This window comes from Chrysemys picta, chromosome 1 (assembly GCF_011386835.1).
Source record: "Chrysemys picta bellii isolate R12L10 chromosome 1, ASM1138683v2, whole genome shotgun sequence".
Classification (NCBI taxonomy): Eukaryota; Metazoa; Chordata; order Testudines; family Emydidae; genus Chrysemys; species Chrysemys picta.
This window is the reverse complement of record NC_088791.1, coordinates 168,715,060-168,738,456: the sequence shown is the minus strand read 5'-3', so window position 1 is coordinate 168,738,456 and position 23,397 is coordinate 168,715,060. Positions and strand designations below refer to the sequence as shown.

General features: G+C 44.1%; 1 protein-coding gene across 6 annotated transcripts in view; it reads left to right on the top strand.

Annotated features, from left to right (window-relative positions):
- Positions 1–23,397, top strand: part of MPZL1 (myelin protein zero like 1) — a 43,953-nt gene that overhangs the window by 7,699 nt on the left and 12,857 nt on the right. For 3 of the 6 annotated variants that reach the window (XM_065589418.1, XM_065589429.1, XM_065589432.1), the window contains exons 2-5: positions 325–405; positions 7,733–7,893; positions 10,849–11,062; positions 20,620–20,749. In XM_065589418.1, the coding sequence (XP_065445490.1) occupies positions 325–405; positions 7,733–7,893; positions 10,849–11,062; positions 20,620–20,749 (586 nt within the window). Of the gene's footprint in view, positions 1–76; positions 406–3,361; positions 3,387–7,732; positions 7,894–10,848; positions 11,063–20,619; positions 20,750–23,397 lie in introns of those variants that run through there. The other 3 variants (XM_005283681.4, XM_065589436.1, XM_065589426.1) reach the window with 3 other exon arrangements.

The window sequence follows — 23,397 nt, the reverse complement described above, 5'->3', positions numbered from 1 at the left end:
ATTTAAAAAAAAAAAAAAGACTTGAAACCTCTCTCCCCCTTCTCCTCCCCATCCCCCCCCTCCCCCCCGTGGTACTTTTCTAGCATAGATCCAATGCAATGTGCATGCTTTGTTACACTGGCCTGTGGGATTTAATCCTTAAGATGTGTGTGCAGCCCCATATATACTACAGGGTCCAGTGTGCAATGCTCCATCTTGATCAGAATAATTTGTTACTGTGGCATTTAGTCTTCACAGGCTTCCCTGGTATATTAAGGATGAGGATGGCTGCAGTGTGTGCTCCATCTCACGTAAACTTGATGCAGCTCTTTGGTCCCTTTCCAGCTCTCGAGATCTTACTGGGGCAAAGATTGGGCAGTGAAGCAGAACGGAGTAAGAGGCTTCTTAGAACAAGGATCCTTGCCAGTAAGTGTTGTCTCAGCAGCGTAGAGATAAAGGTGGGACTTCAGGACACTTGTAAAATGCCCAAAGCTGTACCAACTGGGTATATTTTCACCCTTCTGGTTTTACAATGGCAGTATGCCATAATGCCATTCTTTGACATACTTTTTTTTAACTTGTACGTATCTCAAGCCATATTGGTGCTTAATTGTGGTGGTATGGGGAGTGTCCCCCAGGAGAAAAGAATTGTATGTGTGGTAATCATAGTTTGATTATACAGCTTATCAGAGGTGGACTGGTTGGGTTTTTCAACTCGCACTTACAGTCTTAAGCAAAAGAGGAACAAAGTTCTTGGTTTATATAAAACATGGAAAATCCAAGTGTGGTAACTGTTTCCTTTCCTGTTCTGCCTTAGCAATGACTCCTCAATTACATATGAGAGGGTGTAAAAACCCAACAACTCCAATGACTCACCATTTTTATGGTTAAAAACTGCCTTCTATAGAATTGTTTTGCACGCCCTAAGTCCACCTTATGGATTTTCTCTCTGTTCCTCTTTCTACTCATTGTTTATCATCAGTCTCTTCTCTCTTCCTTTATGATCCAACAGTAGCTATTGTCAATGCAAGAAAGATGTCTCCCTCATTTAGATTGGGGCCATCCCCTAATTTCTCTTGGAAATAAAAAATCTTCAGTTGTGAAACTTATGAATATGTATTGGTAGGAATGGTCGTGAAGGCAGTCAAAATGAGTCGTTTGTTGCTAACTAGCAAACTTTATAGAGATTCTGTTGGCTGTCTAGATGACGTGATGCCCTGGTATTGCAGGGTCAGGATGGAGATTGTGGTGGGGTTTTAAGCACTCAAAATTTAGGCTATGTCTACACTACACAGCTTTTAGCGACATGGCTGTGTCACTACAGCCAGGCCGCTAAAAGTGGTGCAGTGTAGCTGCTGTTTGTCAGCTCTCCTGCCGACAAAACTTCCGTCCCCAACAAGCAATGTTTGCATTGTTGGCAGGAGATCGCTGCTGCTGACAAAGCGCTGTTCACACTGGTGCTTGTCACCATCAAAACTTGTGTCTTTCAGGCCCCCCCCCCCCACCCCCTTCTCTAAATACCTCTGAAAGACAAGTTTTGTCCTTCAGTTGCCAGTGTAGACATAGCCTTAGTCATCTGTCATTTTTTTTCCTATTCAGCTGCCTTCGCTAGGAAAAAGGGTGTTAAGTCGAGTTAGCTAACTCACTTGGTATCTAATGAAGACAAGACAGGCTGGAGTCTTCACAAGAATTAGCAGGTTGTGTAGCAGGTTGTGTTAGACTTGATTTCCCTCAGTTTTCACACTAATTAGAAGGTTGAATTAAAACTCCAACCTGCAAATTGGCAGTTTGAATTAAAACTGGAGGAAATCTAGTCTTTAACACTACCTACTAAATCTTGTGAAAATACAAACCTGCCTTGTCTTCACTGGGGTGGGAGAGGAAGGTGTGTTCTTGATTTGAGCTGTTAAGAACTCCTCTCTCCCTCAGGAAGACAAAGCCTCAGTGGGTGATGGCATTACTGGCCCGTGCAGAATTTCACACTAATTACCACACTGCTACTTAAACCTACAACTGTCAGCAGGACTTACTCTGGGACAGATGCCAACCTTGTGATATCACTTCAACACCTCAGTTCCATACCTTTACTTGTCCTTTCATCTTGCTTTATTTAATTACCTTATTAATATCCTATTTACTTAAGTCTTCTGACTTTCATTTTAACCTTAATCTTATTTCACTTAATTTTCACACTTATGCTGTGTGAAAGTTCTCTCTCTCTCTCTCATCATACCACCTAGGAGCCCTAGTCATAGACCAGGACCCATTGTGCTAGGCGCTGAACACAGAACAAAGACAGTCTCTGCCTCAAAAGTTTACACTCTGAAGCTACGTCTACACTACAGCCTATGTTGGCAAAACGTATGTGTGACTATTCCGAGTGACCTCAATTACACCAACATAAGCATTCAGGTGCACAGCACTGTCTGTGGAAGAGCTTCTCCCACCGTCCTAGTTTATACTGCTTGCGGAGGAGGTTTTTTTATGCCAATGGAGAGCTGCAGCGCTGTATGTATAGACATAGTCTGTGTATAAGAAGAGACAAATGGGGGAGTACAAGGAAACAATATTGGTCAGCATGATAAGCAGTGCTCTCAACACAGCAATGGTCTAATTGCTGGTTTTTTTGGTAGCCATTATGGCAAAGGAGTTGAAGAGGGATTTGAAGGAAGGTAATGAAGTAGGATTGCAGATGTTTACAGGGAGCTCCTAAGTGTGAGGAGTGATGAGGTATGCAGGGGACACAAAGATGCTTGTTTGAAAGTTTGACAAGTGAGTGGTGGAGGCTGGCTTCTTGGGCCAAGTGGAGATGGGAGTTGAGAGCTTGATAGCAAATGTGAGATGATAGGTAGGGTGGGATTAGGCTGTGAAGGGCATTGAAAGTGAAGGTAAGTAGCTTGTGATAGAGAAGGAAGAGCCAGTGGAGGGATGTAAAGAGCAGGGCTAGGTAGCAGATAGCAGTGACACTTAGGCTTTCCCACTCCTGTCACTTCAACCTCCTCTTAAACTGAGTGTCACCCAGTGGATAACAACTTCATGAGAAATAAGAGATGGAAAAATATATAGGACTGGTTTCTAAGCAAATTACGAGCTTGTTCTGCCACAAGACCATTTGGTCTACTTGGGTGAAGACTAATAATAAGTTTTAGGTGTCAAAATGAGTAACTTAGCTTGGAAACAATTTTGGTCATGAACATCTGTTCTGTAAAGCAACTTTACGGTTACGCTGAATAACTTTCCATTCTTTCCTTAATACAGGATGATTGCTGTAGAGCCTGCCTCTGAGAGGCGGGAAGGCCTAGTAACTGATATAGTCAGTCTGCTAAATTGCTGATAATAGGGTCAGTGATGACCATCTCCAGAGAGGCTTTGTGCCACTGCTGCTTGTACTTTGCCAATGCACTCTGGTAAGTAGGTGTTATTAGCCTACCCAAAGACTGTTTCTAGCTGAGAAAAAGTGGACCTGCACACAGTGGTGTCTGCCTCTTCATAATTATACCTAAGATTTACACTTCCACAAGAGATGTTCAAGTGCAATTAACTTTACTGGTTATTCTCGTCTTGTTTAATGCCACATAGCAGAGTATGGGGTTCTGTATTTGGTATTTCAACTTCCTCCTTGGGTTTATCTGTTTATGGTTCTGCTTTTATTTTACTCTTACTTGGCTTGATTACACCAAATGGAGAGAAACTTATTCTTCAATAGCTATTTTGGTCAATTTTCCCATGTGGAGAAGAGCTTAAACATAGTTTCTTGATCTCCAAACCTACCATTGTAGACACTAGGGTTCTCAGGACAAATTATTTGGTGGCCTCAGAGTGCAGCCACCAACTCTTGCTGGTGGCTGCTCACACTTTTCCCTAAAATACTTAATTAGCTTTAGGAAAAACAAATATGTACATATTGTACAAATCATAGTAATTTATTTAGTGCTAGCTAGTAAGTCTGCTGTGACAAGTGATATCAACAAACATACAAGTATCATTTGTCACAGCAGACTTACTCAGCCCCGGCAAGTTTAGGGACAAATTAAGCCCTGGATGGAGGATCGGGGGAGGCAGCAGGGGCTGGGGGAGGCAGCGGGGGGCTGGAGCCTGAAACCTTGTGGCTGGAGCCTGCAACCCTGCTACTCCAAGGTCGAAGCCCAAAGCTTGAGCCCCGCTGCCCCTGTGTAAATGGGGAACTCACCGGCTGCCTGCCCCTCTAGTGTTGTGCCCCAGCTGACTCTAGAGGGTGGCAGGGCCCAACATCTGCTGGAAGCCCCAGAAACCAACACCAAGGCTGTGCATTCAGGAGCACCAGGGAGGGGCCACTGCTCCCCTTCCCCCTCAATCAAAGCCCCTGAGGCTGTGGCCACAAGAAGAGCCCCCGGTAGCTGCATATGAGAATCGCTGCACTAGATGGTTGGGGTTGTGGGTGCTGTTTGGAAAAAAACTGCACTCGGAGCTACCTCAACTGCTAGCCTCTGTATTTAGGCAAAGATCAGGAAACTGAGTAAGGCACTTTCAAACCACAATTTTGGATAGAATGGGAACCTGTTCTTCAGCCAACTATTTCCTTATGGAGAAGGGAAGACAGGAAGAGACTCATTGATTTTTTTTTACCTACTTTTGTAGGTGCAGTGACTTAAGGGAGGGCAAATTTGGACTAAGTACTAATCTGAATGATTAGATAACTACATAGTTGGGACCTAATGCGTTTTACTGGCCTCTTATCTCTATAGGTTGCCGTGGAAGTAAAAAAAGCAAGATTTCTGGAAAATCTAGCTTCCCTGAAGAACTTTGATATAATTGCTTGTAGACTAGGGTTATGGGGGAGCTGTACCATATTGTTCTGCCTGCGAGTGAGCATAATCTCCCAGGATGTGTGGTTTAGAGGCCTGCCTGTTTGGTAGAACATAGCCTATGACAATGCCAGATACTGGTGCCAAGTTCTAGCTTCAGCAGCAGCGCTTCAAGTTCTTTATCTTTGTGCCGAAGTTGCTGCGTTCCTTGTTGGATTTTACAACTTCCGTTTATAGATCTGATGCATTCTTGGGACGTGTTTTACTGGTACACCTCTACCCTGATATAACACGACCCTATATAACATGAATTCGGATATAACATGGCAAACCAGTGCTCCGGGGGCGCTGGGCTGCGCACTCCAGCAGATCAAAGCAAGTTCGATATAATGCGGTTTCACCTATAACGCAGTAAGATTTTTCTTTTCTTTTTTGGCTCCCAAGGACAGCGTTATATCCGGGTAGAGGTGTATAGTTAAACCAATAGAATTGTATAGCTTCCTATGGGGACACTCCTATTCCAGAATGTTCTGCAGCTGTGTCAGAGGTACAGCATGAGGTGACCCTGAGCTCTTTCAGGCTAATATGACTCCTGACTGTTGCAGGGAGAGATGGGAAGGGAAAGCTGAAGGATGGTATTCTGTATCACAGTCCTCTGATGTCTGTTTGGGATTTGAGGATATGGTCATAGATTCAATGATGCTGGTATCAGAGTTGGCTGGAGACTATAACCGGGAGCTGTCTTTGTTCCTGAGATGAATGCAGTTATGTTGCTACAGGGTTCAAGTCTGTAAGATATGATCTTTAGCGAGGTTACAACTTTGGAGACTATGCTGTATTGTATGCTCTAGTGCTGGCTGGCTGTTTATGTAATTCAGGGGGTTACTACCTCCTCCTGACCCTAACACATTTCTATTAAAGCATCAGGGTCTGTAGCTAGTGAGAATAAACTATCCATTGTGGGGTGGCTTTGTGATGTAGTCAACTGGGAATCTTAGTCTGGACCTGAAGAGACAAAGCCCACTTATGAACTAAATGGGAAACCTGGCTTCTGTTCCAGGAGTGAAAGATTATTAATATTCAGGTGTACAACAGATCCTCCAATAGTAAAACTCCTGCTTAGCAGGGCTTGGGAGCGGAGCCCGGGGCTGGAGCACAGACCAGTAGGTTTTATGCCCGGAGCTGGAGTGGAGCAATTCACATATTTGATTGCTCCAAATCCCTGCTGCTTAGTAAGTGTGGGCTGAAAGAGGGAGATGAGGCTTTTCTTCACCACACTTCCAAGGGCTATTTATGTACAACAGTGGCTTCTTGGAATAAACAGGTCAGTGCTTACTCCTTCCTGTTGGTAGCAATGAATCCTCTGTCCCCTATACAGGCAAGCAATGTCTCAGTGCTGATTTTACTTCCTACACTAATGTTGAGGGCATCTTGCTTGCTTTTTACCTGAAAGGAGATTTGTTCTGTGATTTGGTCTTGAAACAATGGATTGTTTTCCGTTATCATAATAGCCACTCCATTAGCAGAAAAATCTACTTACAGCACTGCAGCTATGTATTCACTTCACTGAATTTCCAGAAAACCTCTTGTGTGTTCAGAATAAACATTTGGTAGCAGGGACCCAAGGAAAGGAGTATTTCTTGGCCTGTAGTTAGATTATATGTGGGGGAGAAGGGAAGCTTTGATGCAACCTCTTGTTGAAAATCCACCTCCCGTAGAGCGCTGTTTCTGTGCTGTTCTGTTTGTTTGATACAATGGCTGTGATGACAAGACAGTCAGTAATACCCAGCCTCCCCATGCCTCTTAAACAAGGTTGTTCTGTAGGAGAATAAATAACTAGCACTTCCAGAGCACTCTACAGACTAACTTCTACAGAAGATGAACTTACTCTAATGAGCCATATGCAATCTTCAGGGCTCGCTTTCAGACCCGCTGCAGACTTACCGCTCCATGTTTTGGCAATCCATATTTAAACCACAACTCATCACCATGGTAGCTAAGTGTCTGGAGGCTGCCTCAGTTTAAAATATTATAATCTATCTTTAATAGAACTGATATTTATAGGCTGTTTTCCAAGCCTGTTGTGTGAGGTGATCCAACTTCCTCTCAGATTAAATTCAGATCTAATGGCAATAACACACACCAGAGTCGCTGTTACCAACTTCTCAGTTTGTAAAATACTCTGAAGCTTACTCTTTTGGAAGTGAGGAGAAGGATGGGGTGACAGATTCCAGTCTGTATGACTGTGCACATCTATCACTGGCTCAGTAACGAGAAATCTTGTTAAACAGATCCTTCACCTGAAATGCTGTAGGAGTTAAAAGCTTTGGTAATGTTGTAAGTCAAACAATTCATATGTATTTCTTTGATGATTTATTTAGGACTGCTGCTGAAGTGAGCCAGGGAATGGTAACATTACGCCTTTATAGAATTAGGTGGTGCACTTAAGTCAAAAGGTTAGTTTCCCCCCTCTCTTCCCCCCCCCCACTTCATCATGAGTGGAGTTGAATTTGGTGTTTTGTTCCAGTTGCAGCAGAGATTCAGAGTGTGGTGGGGAGGAGAGAGATGTGAATGAAGCAGGAAACGGATTAGCAGCAGGCCCAAAACCTTTCTCAAGGTTAACTTCTCAAAAACTGCCAGTGGAAGTTGGAGCAGTAAATATGAGGGAGTTTCGTACTATAACATTGTCTCCCACCAGCTGCACAACAGGAAGCAGCTGTTGGCATGGAACACCCCATAGCAAACGCCACAAGAAAGGAGAAGCAGGATCCAGCCAATGTGTCCATGCTATAAACTTGATGTGATATCTGCACAACCCATCGCCATAGGGGTGGTGATGCCTTCTTGGAGCTCTTGTGTAATTCTTGAGGTGATACCAGTTTATCCCATGTAGCTTGTTCTTTGCTCGTCCTTGAAGACCGCTCTTGACTCTTTCATTTTTCCTTTTCCTCTTCCCCACCCCCAAACAGTCAGAGTATCAGCACTTGATGTGAAGACACCAGAGGAGCTCTTTGTGGAGAATGGGACAGAAGCAAGACTTCCATGCACATTTTCATCCCGAGATGTGATCAGCAGCGCAGCGTCCATCTCCTGGAGCTTCCAACCAGAGGGAGCAACAACTCCTATATCAGTAAGAGCCCTTTGTCTGGGTTGATCCTGCTGTTTGGGGCAGGGCTGGGAGGGGGAAATCTTGGATATTATTAAGGAAGAGTTCTGCTGGGTGGCTGCTGCACAGGGAATTTAGGGAAGCGGGGAGCTGATGGGGGTTCCAAGCCGCCACCAGTAGCTCCAACAGGCTGCTCTTTCTGTAAGCAGTGGACAAACCAAGTGGCTGCCAAACGCTGTTATAAGAGAGCATTGTGCAACTTTAAATAAGCATGTTCCCAGATTGATCAGCAACGTAACAATGTTAACCGAGACGACTTTGAGTGAGGAGTTAGTGTACTGCCTATTGAGGGGGTGGATTTACTACAGTGACAGAAAAACCTCTTCAGTCATTGTAGCAAGTGCCTGTGCTACAGTGGCCTTGCTGTAGTGTGCTGCTGTAGTGCTTGTAGTGTATACATACATTCTAAACCTTAAAAAGGTGCACAGTTATGTAACAAAGAAAGTCAGAGCAGGGAGGAAGCGCTGGAGCAGTGTGGAGGAGTGCACTGGCTTTGGAAGGGTACAAAGTGAGGGCCATGCCCACCCTCTGTGTCCTATTTTGACCCTTGGAGCTATGCACTGGGCCAGCACATCCTGGACAGCAAACCTTATTGATAGAAAGAATTCAGGCACAAAACATGAAAACCCAGTTTGACTAGAGCTTTGAAGAACTGGGTTTCCTAAAGAGGCATTCGATCATCCCTCAACAAATAAGGGATAGATGTGGTCTGGGATGGGGAACAGGGAATGAGCATGTGCAGTGGATGTGGGTAGAGACTACATCATCACTCTCCTGCCTCCATCTGGTACGTGCACTCTTCACAGCCTCACCATCTCCCCTCCTTCTCATAGCCTCTGCGAGCTTACCAGGGGTGTGGAGTGCAAGGGTGCTGGTGAATCAGCTTGGGGGTGTGTATGCCATTGAAGCAGTGTATGTGGGAGTGCCTAGGGGGCTTGGAGCCTAGGGTTTGTGGGGGTAGTCGGCAATGGATGTGATGGAGGGAATGTTGGAAGAGTTGGAGCAGTGTCAGAGCAGTGGTGGGAGGAGGGGGGCAATGTGAGGAGTGTTGGAGCAGTACAGGGAAAGGAGGGGTCAGAGCTGTACAGTGGGGGATGTTGGTCAGCTTCACCTGCCTCCCCAAATACCCTATATACATGCTTTCCTGTCTTCCCCCACTAGACTCCATGCTAGTTCCTCCACTGTTCCTGCCTCTTCTTTCCAGGTCTTGCTATGCTGACACGTGCCACTTCATGGTAAGGTGGCCTGTGCTGTAGAAGCAGAACTGGAGATGATGCCGGGGCAGTGAAATGACATGCATGCAGCCAGTGCATTTTGTGATAATCTTGCCCAGGACCAGAAGCAGTGGAAGGGGAATGCTGAGCTACGCTAGATGTGAATGTTGAAAAATTATTAATAAAAAAAAAATTCCCCCGACTTGAGTAACACAGTTAAAGTTTCCCGTGATGTCTTGTGCCCTTCCAGAATGTGGAGCATGGCTAAATTAAAACTTCTGAAAACCAAGAAATGAAGAGTTAGGTGTATACCATCCCCGCAGTGTAGTCTCAACTCTACTCTCCTTGAGCGATGCCTGAAAACACAGACTAGCCCTGTACCGGGCCTAACAGATGCTATAGAATACATGATCACTGCAGGGCTAAGTCTAACACCTTCTCTTTGCTACTGTAGACCTCTAATTTAGAGCAGGCATAGCATACAGGACTTGCTGATTCTACACAGATTACGCCAGACTTGCTACCACCCTTTGGCCTGAGGATTTTTTTCAGAGATGGTGCCTTCACTTGCCCCTCGCCGGGCGTGGGGGACTATAATCATGCATATTGCCAGAGTTCTGACAGTCCCTGGAGTGCTGGCAGATAAATGCAGATTCAGATCTTGAATACAGCACAAGTAATGACACCTTTATGTAGTCCTTCATGTCTGCTAATGGCACCAACCGTACTGAACCATTCCCAGTTAGCTGCAGGGCACAGAACTAAGGTTGCATTGCAGGCGCAGTGTGCTACTTAACTTATTTCCTGGTTTTCGGAGAATTTAATCAATCTCCAGGTTCTGGAAATGTTTGGGCAACCTTAACTCTTAGTTTTTAGACATTTAGTATCATTAAGTTGGCTACTTTGCACATATTTGTACTTAAATCATATTTTAATGTTGCTGTTTGAACATCTCTGAATTATCTGTCTTCCATATTTGAATAGTCAGATTTCATGTTACACTAACAAAACCTGCATTCTTAAATTAACTCTTTACAAAATGTAGGGAAGGAAACCCCTTCACCACCACACACCAGCCAAAACCGTTTCAGGCTTAGCTCCCTTCCTCTTCCTCCATCACATAGACAGTGTTAATCTTTACATAGCTGAACATGCAAGTATTAAATACTCATCTTGCATTGTAGCAGCATCTAGATGCCTCAATCAGAATTGTGGCCTCACTGTGCTAGGTGATGTATGAACATATTATTATGGTAAGGACTGTCTTGGGCAGTGGTTCACAACTTTTTCCAGTAAGGAAACCCCAGGGTCATTTCCCATCTACCTGGGAAGTGGAATCCCCCTCTTGTTTCAATACAAGAAGGGCACAGTGGTTGTGACCTGTGACACCTATGTGTGAACCCTTCTGTAGCATCGCAACATCCAGATTGAGACTCCTTGGCCTAAAAAAAAAGACTTTGCGGTGGGCTTGAAGGCTAAGTCATAGTGTGGCTACTTGAATGTGTATTAGTGGAGCGACAGCATGCTTGCTACAATCTGCAAAGCTAGAAGTAGCTGGCCTCTGGAGGAATTCCTACTCCTACCTCCTAATGTGGTATTGGAAAGGGCCCGGCAGATCTGGAGATACTATCTTAGTGAAGGAGGGGTGTAAGCTTTGCAATGTTCTGACGTGGATGTTCTTACATGCTCTCCTCCCTGGCTGCAGTTCTTCTATTACTCTCAAGGGAACGCATACCCTGGGAAGGACACACCATTTAAGAACAGAATCAGTTGGGCTGGAGACCTTAACAAGAAAGATGCATCTGTCAGCATAGCAAACGTGCAGTTCCGGGACAACGGCACTTACTTCTGCGATGTCAAGAACCCACCTGACATAGTTGTCAAGCCAGGAGAAATCCGACTTAGAGTCGTGCAGAGAGGTACCTCCCCTCACTAACTCTTCTTTTCTTTAGATGCCATTCTGGGCCCGGGAGAGACTGTTGATTTTTATCTCTAGTCTCCAAAGCCCCAAGGGCCACTCTCAGGATTTGTTATCCAAGGTAATTTTTAAACACTGAAGATACCGTCTTGACCAGTTTTTCTTACTCAATCCACAATAGTCCCAAATCCTAACTTTTCGCATGCCCTAAAGTCTGCAAACAAATCCCATCTCTCTCGCATGAACGTCATAGTCAACAGGGTGCTGAAGGGATGAGGTGGGGTGTGGGCTTGGTGACAACATGCAGGGAAACTAACATTTTGTCTGTCTTTGTGTTGGTGAAATAGATGCTTGGTTCCATGCTGTTTAAATTTCAGATGATGGAAGTCACTCCTCTTCTAACAGGAACTAAACATGCAGGGATTTTGGAGGGGTCTAATGAAGACCTGTGGATTGTCTGTATGTTAAGGCTATTACTGCTTTGAGAGCACAGGAAAGTAGAACTCAAAAAACTGTTAAAACTTCCTTAATAGTTAGTAGAAGAAACTGTCAAGGGTTTAACACCTTTAGTGTTTCATTTTGGATGAAAATGATTTGTAATCATTGCAAACTGACCTAATCTCTGTTTAGAGAAACGTTATGCAGTAATATAATCCAGTCTCTCAATTTAGCAGGGTGTTATATTACCAGTGACACAAAGGGATTTTATGTATCTCTCTGAGCTACTCTAAGACTTCCATGCAGCCAAGACTCCACTTTCTTCTCTCAGTTCAACCACGTCCTAATGTGTGCTTGTGACTTTTGACATGTAAAATTGATGTGGGAGGCAACTATTGAATTCATCCTGATGAAATCATGGAGTGAAATCCTTTTATTTCATTAAATTAAGGCTGGAAGAAGTCAAGAGTTTGCTTTCCTCTCTGAGACACAGGAATAAGACAAACTTTGGTTGTGGGGAGTAATTGGAACAAATTGTGAAGTAGGATGGGTGTTTGTTTTCCAAAAGCTCATCACTACTTCAGGGATTCAGAATAATTTGTAATGCAAAGCATTTTGTCATAGTTCAAGGCAACTACATCTGTATTTCCCCCCTATGGTCCACCAAGAACATCCACTCTCAGGTTTTCTGGCTCCCTAGCTGTCACCTCTCTTGGGTGGAGACAGGTATCTCACTTCTTTTTCCTGACTGGGGTATTTCTGTGGTGCACAGTTCCCTGCCTACACTGTGAATTCCCCAGCAGGTCAGACTACCTCAGCAGGCCTGCTTTGCTTTTCTCCTCAGAGGCTGTAAACAGGTTAAGTGCTCAGTTATAAGCTGTGACACAGCTTTTTGTAAGCAAGTTCATTTATTCATAAGGTGAAAGCATTACAGAGAGAACCTATTAAACCTCCATGTATGCTAATAAGCTTACCAGAAATCACCCCAATGCTGACAAGGGCTCTATAGGAGTCAGTCTTTCAAACCCGATCAATGGGTATTTGTGGTTAAGTTTATAACTTAGCTCAGAACTAGCACACACACGAATCTCAGTCTCTCTTTTATACAGGTTAGGCCTCTCAGCCTGTCTTCATGTAACAGGTGTTGAGCAGACTAAGGTCCCCTCCTCAGGGTGAAGTTTCAAAAGGCTGAGTTCTTGCTTAACTGGAAGGGGTACATTTACATATACCTCCCCCTAGAAATGCAGTGAACTTTAAAAGTTCATTCTTGTCTGGCACATTGTTTCATATAGTTAGCGCCCTACCAAATTCATGGTCATAGGATTTTAAAAGTCATAAATGTCATGATTTCAGATATTTAAATCTGAAATTTCACTGTATTTTTAACTGTAGGGGGCCTGACCCAAAAAGGAGTTGAGGGTAAGGGGGACCTCAAGGTTATTGTAGAGGGGTTACAGTACTGCTAAGCTTACTTCTGTGTTGCTGCTGGTGGTGGTGATGCCTTCAGAGCTGGGTGGCCAGAGGGTGGCTGCTGGCCGGCCAGGAACCCAGGTCTGAAGGCAGAGTCGCCGCCAGCAACAGCGCAGAAGTAAGGATGGCATGGTATGGTATTGCCACCCTTACTTCTGTGTTGCTGCCTTCAGAGCTCCCCTCCCAAAATAACCTTGCAACCCCTTTTGGGTCAGGACTCCCAGATTGAGAAACGCTCGTCTCCCCTTTGAAATCTGTATGGTATAGGCCAGGGCAAGTGTCGGCAACCTTTCAGAAGTGGTGTGCCGAGTCTTAATTTATTCAATCTAATTTAAGGTTTTGTGTGCCAGTAATACATTTTAATGTTTTTAGAAGGTTTCTTTCTATAAGTGTATAATATATAACTAAACTATTGTATGTAAAGTAAATAAGGTTTTTAAAATGTTTAGGAAGCTTCATTTAAAATTTAAATTAAAATGCGGAGCCCCAGACTGATGGCCAGGACCCGGGCAGTGTGAGTGCCACTGAAAATCAGCTCGCATGCCATAGGTTGCCTACCCTTGGTATAGGGTAAAAGCACACAAAAGACCTGATTACACGGTTCGTGACGCATTTTTTCATGGCCGTAAATTTGGTATGGCCCTACATATTATCCTTTGAAATGCATAACACTTCTCAGGGTTTACGTTAGTCATGTGTCTTCCCCCCACCGGAGACATCACAGTCCCATAATAGATAAATACAGTGAACTCCTAAAAGATTGAATTCAGTAAAGTTTGTCCAGGATGTTGCAGGAAATTGCCATATCTGTGACAGTGCTGTCTATATCATTGGGGAATAAGGAGGAGAGTTGGGCACAGTCCTGTTGGAGAATGCACCTTGGACCTACGCTAAAAAAAATTACCATTGTAATTTCCTGGCAGGCTTGTAACACCACACATCAATCCTCAGCGTTGCTAGTTCCAGTGCACAGGTGTTCAGACCACTTCTGAAATTACATTTGCTCTGAGCAAGGCTGATGTCCCCGACCAGTGCAGAGCTAGCATAGGCAGCAAGTGCAAATTATGTAATTGTGTTGGTTTACTTGGTTTTCCCAGCGGCATCCCACAATGCTCCTGACCAACCTTTGCTGGCCACTTTTACAGCTGAGAGCACCTTCCCTGTCATGTCAAGTTGTCTGCATGGTCTTGTCTTGTACTTAGATTATAAAGATCTTTGGGGCAGGGACTGTCTTGGTTTTGTGTTTGTATTGTGCCTAGAAATTTAGTTCGGGTCCGTAGCAAGGCCACCTAGGTGCTATCGTAATACAAATACAGTTTATAAAAAGATTCCTGGAGTGTCACTCTGGAGCCTAAAATGTCTGAGTCAGTGTGAAGCAGTGGAAACAGCTACAAATGTGTGTGAGATCTTTGTTGAGAATATCACCTGGTTGAATAATCCACTTGGTTTTATGGTATGTTACTGTCCAATTTAAGTTCTCAGCCATTTGAGTTTAATTACATCCCTGTGGCGTACAGCTACAGTAAGGCACATGTCTATGCCATGCCAAGAGTCCTAGACCATTGTGCTTTCAGAGATAACTCAACCAATTACCACCCTTGGTCTACAGCTAATCTGCATGGAACAATTTCATTGGTTGTATTAGGGAGACTGCACAAATGGTGTATTACCTGGCCAAACCTCAAGGTAATCTTCCAGCACAACCATCATATGCAATAGCTGCAAACACACACAACCCCTCACTGCAGCACACACCCCTCCATTCTCCACCAGCACAGATGTAAACAACTTTCCCAGCACAGCATGGCGACCTCCCCTCCCCCAATATGACCACCACACAATAAACCCAAATATCACTCTGAAACCTAGAATGTCTGAATCGGTGTGAAGTGATGGAAACAGCTACAAGCATGACTTGAGAGAGCACTTTTTGTTCAGAATATCACCAGGTTCAGTCATGGCTGGAATTCAGACATTTTTGGCTTTTTATGCACAACTTTTGAATGACACCTGCGCAAGTCCACGGGCCTTCAGCTACTACTAGTAGTGAGGCTCTTGGTTCTGCCTGACCACTGAACACCTCACCTAATACTAGGCAAGCTGGATAGCAGCCTAGGCAGTGCCTGGGTGTTCTCTTGCCCATCCCTACAATACAGATATCACCAGCCCTCGTGATATCCGTATCCCCTGATCAACAAGTGTAGTGAGGACAGATCAATATGGAATTCATTAATGATGGCATTGATATGCATATCTATGATTATAGATCGTATCTGTACACAAGATTCACAGGTTTAAGGGTCAGTTTTTGGGGGTAGCTAAATTAGTGCAAACCCCTTTGTTGGCCCTTGATATAAGCCTCTCAAATCAATTTAGCTTAGTTTAGTAAATTAACTAGGGTTTATACCAGTTTAACTAAGTCACTTTTACAAAACACATTTATTTAAATCAGTGCAACTTCTTATGCAGATAAGGCTTTTCTTTCCTTTCTCTCCTATAAGTACTCTGTAATTCAAAGTCGATATAAAATAGATCAGTTTGATAGTTTATTATAATTTTTAAAGATCTAATAAAAGCTCTAAAGTTACCTAAATTGGATTCCTTCAAGTCTGAAAAAGCTTTGTTGCTATGGCAACCTTAAACAAAAAGGAAGGTCTTCACTAAGAACATATATGTAACTGATCACTAACAGAGGTATTACAATTTTTTTTGTTTCAGAGTGGTAGCCGTGTTAGGCTGTATCAGCAGAAAGAATGAGTACTTGTGGCACCTTAATTTGTTAGAGACTAACAAATTATTTGAGCATTAGCTTTCGTGGGCTAAAACCCACTTTATCGGATGCATGCAGTGGAAAATACAGTAGGAAGATATATATACACAGAGGCAATGAAAAAATGGGTGTTGCCATATCAACTATAACGAGAGTAATCCGTTAAGGTGAGCTATTATCAGCAGAAGGAAAAAAAAACTTTTGTAGTGATAATCAGGATGGCCTGTTTCCAACAGTTGACAAGAAGGTGTGAGTAACAGTAGGGGGAGGAAATTAGCATGGTGATACATCGAATATAATGCAAAACCTTTGAAGAAGCACTATAAACAGTGAATGCCTAGGTGGTCACAGAGTAGTCATCGGCTGGTAAACAGTTACACAAACAGCTTAGTGTACAAAAGCAATTTTAAGTTTACACCTGAAATTAAGAATAATCAGGAGCTGAGACAAAGGTGTGCAGTTCTCTTGTCTGTTACTTCAGTAACTACTTCATCCTGCAACAGTTGAAGAGTCTTTATACCACTTCATAATGAGCAAGACAGTGGACATTTGCAGAATTTATTGGATATTTCTTTGAACTTCAGAATGGATGTTGGCAGAGAGGCCCCACAACTGCCAACCAGAGAAACTGCAGCTTTGCGAGACAAGCAGCTACATGCAAGGATGGTTGGGAACAGTACCTAAGTGATCAGTTACACCCAGTGGAGACCCATGGGAAGTATCTGCTAATGCCAAAATAATGATCAAAGGCTAACCTGGGATGAGCTAAAACAGATATCACTCCAAAAAAAGTTTGTAAACTGTGGAAGCCATTTTTGGCCACTTCAAAGATCATGGAATTTTCCATGGACAAAGCAGCAATAAACTATTGCAGGAATTCAAGGGACACATTTTCTCACTGGATGGTTAGAAGGTGACATAAGACACTTGTATTCCAAATGGAACACTGCAAATCTTTGTCAGAAGCAGGAGGTAACTTTTTGATTGGCTCACAAAGGGGTTTACCAAGAACAGGTTAGACAGCCCATTGGTAACTGCTAAGAGGCCTTTTTTGTGTTCAGTTATTTGATCCTTGAGGCTGAAGTATCTGGACAAAAAGACAGTCCACCAGCTGCCTACTGAAGGGTCCCCCCTATCCCCCAACACCTTATCTTGTCCTAAGACACATACCATATTAACTGTTTTTTTAAAAGTGCTAGGGAGACAATGAAATCTGGGAAAAGAACCAGATACAGCTGTCAGAACACCATTGTTGAAATTAAGTACCTGAATGTTCTATCTTAAGAAATCAGTTCTTGCAAATGTTGATACCTTTGTATCAATTACAACAGAAAAATAGGTTTTTATGCATATTTTGCCATGTGATAACTTAATATAACCAAGTTAAGTACTTCTCAAAGCATGTATCTGAGAGACAAAGTGGGTGAAATATCTTTTATTGGATCAGCTTCTTGGGGGGGCGGAAGGTCATGAAGAAGAGCTCTGTGTAGCTCAAAAGCTTTTTGATCAACTTCTGTTGGTGAGAGAGACAAGTTTGAGCTACACTGAGCTCTTCCTCAGCACCCCTCTCTATCACCAAAAGAAGTTGGTCCAGTAAAATATATTACCTCACCCACCTTGTCTTTCTAACATCTTGAGACAATACAGCTTCAACACTGCATACAATATGTAGCTGTGTCAGTTCTGTACGGGACTTACAGGTATGCATTATACATTTTGTTTTAGTTACAAGTTTAACAATTGTTTAGAAATAATACTAAATAAGTAACTGAGAGCTAAGGTTTAAAGAACTTGCTGCATATATTTAGACTCACTCTGGAACAGAAAACTGGTCACGGCAAGTCTTGCTCTTGGCACAGATATACCCTTAGTAGCAGCAATCTGGAAGTGACTCATCTTGTGGTTTCAAGCCCTCAGTTAGGAGGGAGAAACTCTTTTTTGGCTTGTCAGTAAAAGAATTTTACCTTTGTTTGAAAATTTGGCTATTTGTAGCATAAAAATCTACAATACTGGTAAATTTCAGATGAATTAGGAATAGTTTTCAATTGTTACCTAGGGTTACCATACGTTCGGATTGTCCCAGACGTATCCAGCTTTTTGGTCCTCAAATCCCCGTCTGGGGGGAATTGCCAAAAAGCCGAACGTGTCCAGGAATATGCTTTGCCGGCATCCCTGTCCCCTGCTTAGCTGAGAGTGGCTCCGGCAGCAGCAGCTGCTGCTGCTGCTCCCCCCAGACACCTCAGCTCTGTGCAGCTGAAGAGCCGAGCTGCCCGAGCGCTACCGGCTTCATGGTTTGCCAGGCAGCCTCCAGACCCTGCATCCCCAGCTGGGCGCTTCCCCTCCCGGACTCCGGCTGCACTGGGGAAGCGCCCAGCCGGGGGCGCAGGGTCTGGAGGTCTGGGGGCTGCCTGGCAAACCGTGAAGCCGGTAGCGCTCGGGCAGCTGTTTCGCGTGGCTGGGAGGGAGGAGGAGGGAGCGGAGTTGGGGCGGGGACTTTGGGGAAGGGGTTGGGATGGGGGCGGAGTTGGGTGGGGCCAGGGAAGGGGCGGAGTTGGGGCGGGGCCCTGTGGAGTGTCTTTTAAAAAAAAAAAATGTCTTAATATGGTAACCCTATTGTTACCTGCATATTTGGGAGTGAATTGCATCTTAGCTAGGAGTATCATTAGGAAGGGTAACATTTGAACTAAATTGACAACTTTATTAACTAAACTGTTATAGGCAATTCCACCAATGTTGCAGTTCAACAAGTTATTTAATTGACAAGTTGATAAGAATTCATAGTCCTGTGTTAGTACTCAAACCACATGCCCCAAATATGGTAGAACTAGGGTAGCTTACTTGTAGAAGACTGTCATAAGTCAGATGCATTTGATAGATTTTAACATGAACGTTAAAATCTAATTCTTTTAGATCTTGTAAAAACTATCATCTAGCATCTTGCTTTCTGTAACCTATTCTTAAAAATTCTGTTCTGGCTAATAAAACCTATAAATCTTAAAATAGTGCTCCAGCCTTTACCCTAAGGAACAAAAATCCAGAGAATCATGATAAGCTTGATATCAATACTGATTAATTAAAAAAATTAATGTTTTGATACCATTCTCACAAAGCACACAAGTATAATGAGAAATAACTTTTAATATTTTAAAACATGGTTCTTTGGGATTATCCTGAATTACACAAGACAATCAGTGGTGGGTTAGCAGACATGCAGAGGCATGTCTTCCTGCACCTGTGTGCTTTACTGGGGGGGTGCTAGGGCTCTCTAGGTGCTACTTCAGCAGCATCTCCCACTCTCAGATGTGAAAACAAAAACAAAGTGACTATTGGCTCCCATATACACCACTGTAAATCCACTTATCTCTGCATGGTGCTCAAGCATCTCTCCCCTTCTGTCTGTGAGAAGTGATGCATCCCCCGGGGCTCCTCTTCCTTAAGTGGGGAATGATCTTAGTAGATCACGTGGAATGGCCTAGAGGGGATATCCTGCCTCCAGACCAGGGCACATGGCTCCCATTCATTTCTAGTTCCTAAAAGGAAACGGAGGGGAAGTAGTTCAGCTGCAAAAAAAACAAAGTTAAAACTAAAAGATGGGAAGAATAAAAATCTGCTCATCACTGGTTTCTGCACATCATATCCCCACTCCCCAAAAGTAGGGTGCCCATTGTAATAAATGTAGAAGAAGCAGCTGCCTCATCATGACATCCGCTAGAGTGATGACCTAGTCCTTAGCCCTTACGATGAATGGGCAGCTCATGCAGGGGGCAAAACAAAATGTGGAAAGACGAAATGTGTGAATATTCCATAAACTTAGTGCACTTATACAGGGAGATGTACTGGGCATTTGCAGTATTCTATGGTACAGCAACCTATATACCCTACAGTGCTTGCTGTGGGAATGCCTTATGTGGGCATAGTACATGAGTAGGCTGAAACAAATGCCTAGTGCAGATGCTCTGCACCCTTGAAACCTGACTAGTTCAACTGTATCTGGGGCAGGCTGCAGTGGTGCACTTATCTAAAGTAGATGCAACCCTGGACTGTCTTGTTCAAACTCTTATAGCCTTAATTAGAGACCTTGAAACAAGTGAGGGGTGTGGAAAACCTTGCAATTATGTATGATAGCTTTTCCAAACAGCAATGGTGTAGTTAATAACTCAGACTTCCATTATAAACTATCTTTGTACTCATTTTGTTTTTTAACTCTTCTGGCTGTTCACTTGGCCTCACTCAAAAGGTGTGTGTTTGGAGACAATTTGAGCAAAGTAATATTGTCACTCTTTGATATCTGTAATGTTTCCTTTTCAAGTTATGTGCAGTGCTGTATTAAGGTTGAGGAAGCACTAGCAAAGACTCTAGAAGTAGTCTTTCTTTGCTCACAGGTATACTCTTGGATTATAGTTGTGCTGTATGCATGCTACTTAAGTGTGATACAACAGCTACATATTATTTATCAGTAGATCTCAATATATGATATTTATGCCCTTTTCTTCCCTCAGATGTGCTTGTTTTTTCCAACTTACCTCAATGGGATTTGCACAGATGTACCTGAGAACAAAGTCATGTGTAACATGAGTCAAGGTTCTTGTTGTACATTTAACTTCTGCACTCCTTGACTTCTGACTGGTTAAAATGCAGGCTCTATCCTTGGTTTATGGAGCTTTTGTTCTTATGTCAAGTACTCAGAATGCCTGCTCAGAACAGACGGAACTCTGCTTGTCCTCAGCTAGCTCTTCCGTTTGTGCTGCATGTGTTCACCCTTGACACTCTGACTTCCTCCTGCTCTGAAAGGATCTAAGGGAGGAAGGAGGCTTTTTGTGGCTCACATTTTTACTAACTAGAAAATGAAGCAAAGTGTTGAATCTTTTTTTTCCACCCAGACAATCTACCTGCGTTCCCCACTGGCATGGTGGTAGCGATAGCCATTGGTGTGACTCTAGTTGTCTTGCTGCTCATCGCGGTTATCGTGTGTGTCGTCAGAAAGAAGAACTCTAAAAAGCATTACTCTGGGTAAGAGATCACTCCCTTTTTACCAGTGTTGGTGGGGGTGCGGGGGGGGGGAGGGGGAGTGAGGGAAGAGTGAAAGGACCACAAGTGGTTGAGATGAGGCAGGAGTCATTTCAGCCAAGTCCTGTCTTCAGCTGGCCATCATGACCTCCCCAAAGGGATGTAGTACCAAGAGGCGCAGTAGTCCGATAGCTGGGGAACTGTCATTCCTCCCAGTGCTCTCTAGGCTTATGCATTATTATTGGTATCTTTCTTTAAAGCAGGGGTTCTCAAACTGTGGGTTGGGACCCCAAAGTGGGTCGTGACCCCATTTTAATGCAGTCGCCAGGGCTGGCTTAGACTTGCTGGGGCCCAAGCCCCATCACCTGGGGCTGAAGCCTGAGGGCTTCAAGTCCTGGGCATCGGGGCTCAGGTTACAGGCCCCCGGCCTGGGACTGAAGCCCTTGGGCTTTGGCTTTGGTCCACCCCACCCGGGGTGGTGTGGCTTGGGCTTTGGCTCCCCCACCCAAGGGGTGGGGCTCGGGCATCGGTCAGGCGTCTGTCCCCGCTCCTGGGGTCATGTAGTAATTTTTGTTGTCAGAAGGAGGTTGCGATGCAATGAAGTTTGAGAACCCCTGCTTTAAAGGACGAATGAACCCTCCAGTGGTTTCATTACAATGCAAACAGGAGACACTTTGATTTGTTTCAGTCCGTACTAAATAACCTCTGCCCTCAGTGATTTTTAAAAATAAAATAGTTGAAATATTCTATTTTTAATTTGTTATATTATGACATGTCAATAGTGCATATTATATGGTACTAACATGAAATGTAAGGATATAAAAATGAGGAACTCCATTAAATGAAACACAGTATCCAAAACATTTTTTAGAAGTTCTGTTTCACAGGATCTGTTTCTATTAGACCAACCAGGTTCTCCATGTGGAAGGTGGGTGACCACCTGGTAAGCTAGGCTTGTGTATAAGCTTTTAATTATGTTTTCTCTGAAATGCTTTTGCTCTGAATAAATAGTACTTTGCTTTATGAAAGCTGACTGGGTCACTCAATAACCCTGTTGCTGTTCCTGAGAGAAGAGAACTGCAGGTGCTGAAGTCAGACCTGCTGAGACTATCATAGTGAATTTCAGGGGTCTGCAGCCAAAGACCCCAGTCTAGAGGGAGAGAATCACAGGATTCCACCCCAAGGAAGGTGAGCGCAAGAGGCTCAAACTTGAAACCTAAGGGGGAGAACCTCACGGAGACCATGATTGGGTCAGAGGTGCAGTTAGCTCTGGAACTGTGACATATGTGGTGGTAGCAGGTGTGGGATCTATGGCAGTGATAAATTTCCAACAGTACCAACAGCAGTGAAAACAAGTATTGTAGAAGAAGCACCAAGAAAAGTCAGTCATTCAGGGAAAGACAAAACCAGGAAGATGAGTTATGAGCAACTAGGAAAAATCAACTGGTGGAATGATGCAGAGGCAGCTAAACTCAAGAGCTGACAAAGGCACAGCTGACTGAACTGCCATACTCTGAGGCCCAGAAATGAGATTTCAAGGCCGCAGGTGCACCCAGATCTCAGGGAGAGATGGCAGAGGTCGAGGGAGACCTGGGAGACTGCTTCCGAGCAGGAAGTGGAGAAGAGGAGGATCCCACGCAGCAACTGTGCTTCATCCAGACTGAATTCACTACTTCAGCAGTTGATGTGGAACAGCTTGCAATTTGAAGAGAAAAAACTGCAGCTTGCGAGAGGCAGGCTGCGCTTAGAAACCCAGAAACTTGGGGACTGGGGACCAGGAACAGCAGTACCAGTCCAAAGACAAACCGCACCAGTGTGAGCAAGGAGAGAGGGAAAAGCAGCAGGAAAGAAAAAGGAAAGCCAGCTGGAGCTTGAATGGGGGAGAGAGTGCTGAGCTTTGCTTGTTCCAGGAGGTGGAGACAGATCCTGTATCCCTGGTTCCTCTGAAGGCGCAGACTCCAAATTGTTACCTGGCTTTAGGAACAGGTGTATTTTTAAATGAGTTGTGAATTGAACAGGGTGGGCGTGAGGATACGGTAGTGTCTGGCTTCACTACTGACAGGGAAGACCTTAAAGCTTTCATCCATATGGCCGGAGAGGATGATGGAAACTATGAGCAATGTAAGCATGTGTTACTGCTGAAGTTTAAACTGACACTTGAAATGTATAGGAAGAAGTTCCAGGTTGTTGAAAAGGGGCTATGAACTATGCTGAGGTTGCAACCCAAATTAGGAGAGCAGGTATGGGGCCCGCAGCTGGAAAATAAGTTTCCTGTCAAACCCAGGCTGTCTGCATATTCATTAGCCTAACAGGGATGCAGTGGGCTCAGAAACTGGGGATCAGGCCTAGAGAGAGGTCCAGCTCTACTGGGTGGGAGGTCACCTCAGCGGGACCCCTGGGTGTATGGTGAAAAGCAGTAACAAACTGGCTCATGTTTCTGGAATTGCCTAGTCTGTCTGCAGAGGCCCAGTGCAGTCCTGGAAAGGTTGTCTGCATCTCAACCTTAAGAGTTAACTCTCTGGCTGAGTCTCCAGAGGGAGGAAGTCACACAGCTAACTTGTTTGGGGCATACAGTGTTCATGCTGATGGGTTTACACCCCAAACAACTGCACGTAGGTCTTAGCAGACAAGGGACTTGAAACTGTGAGAAA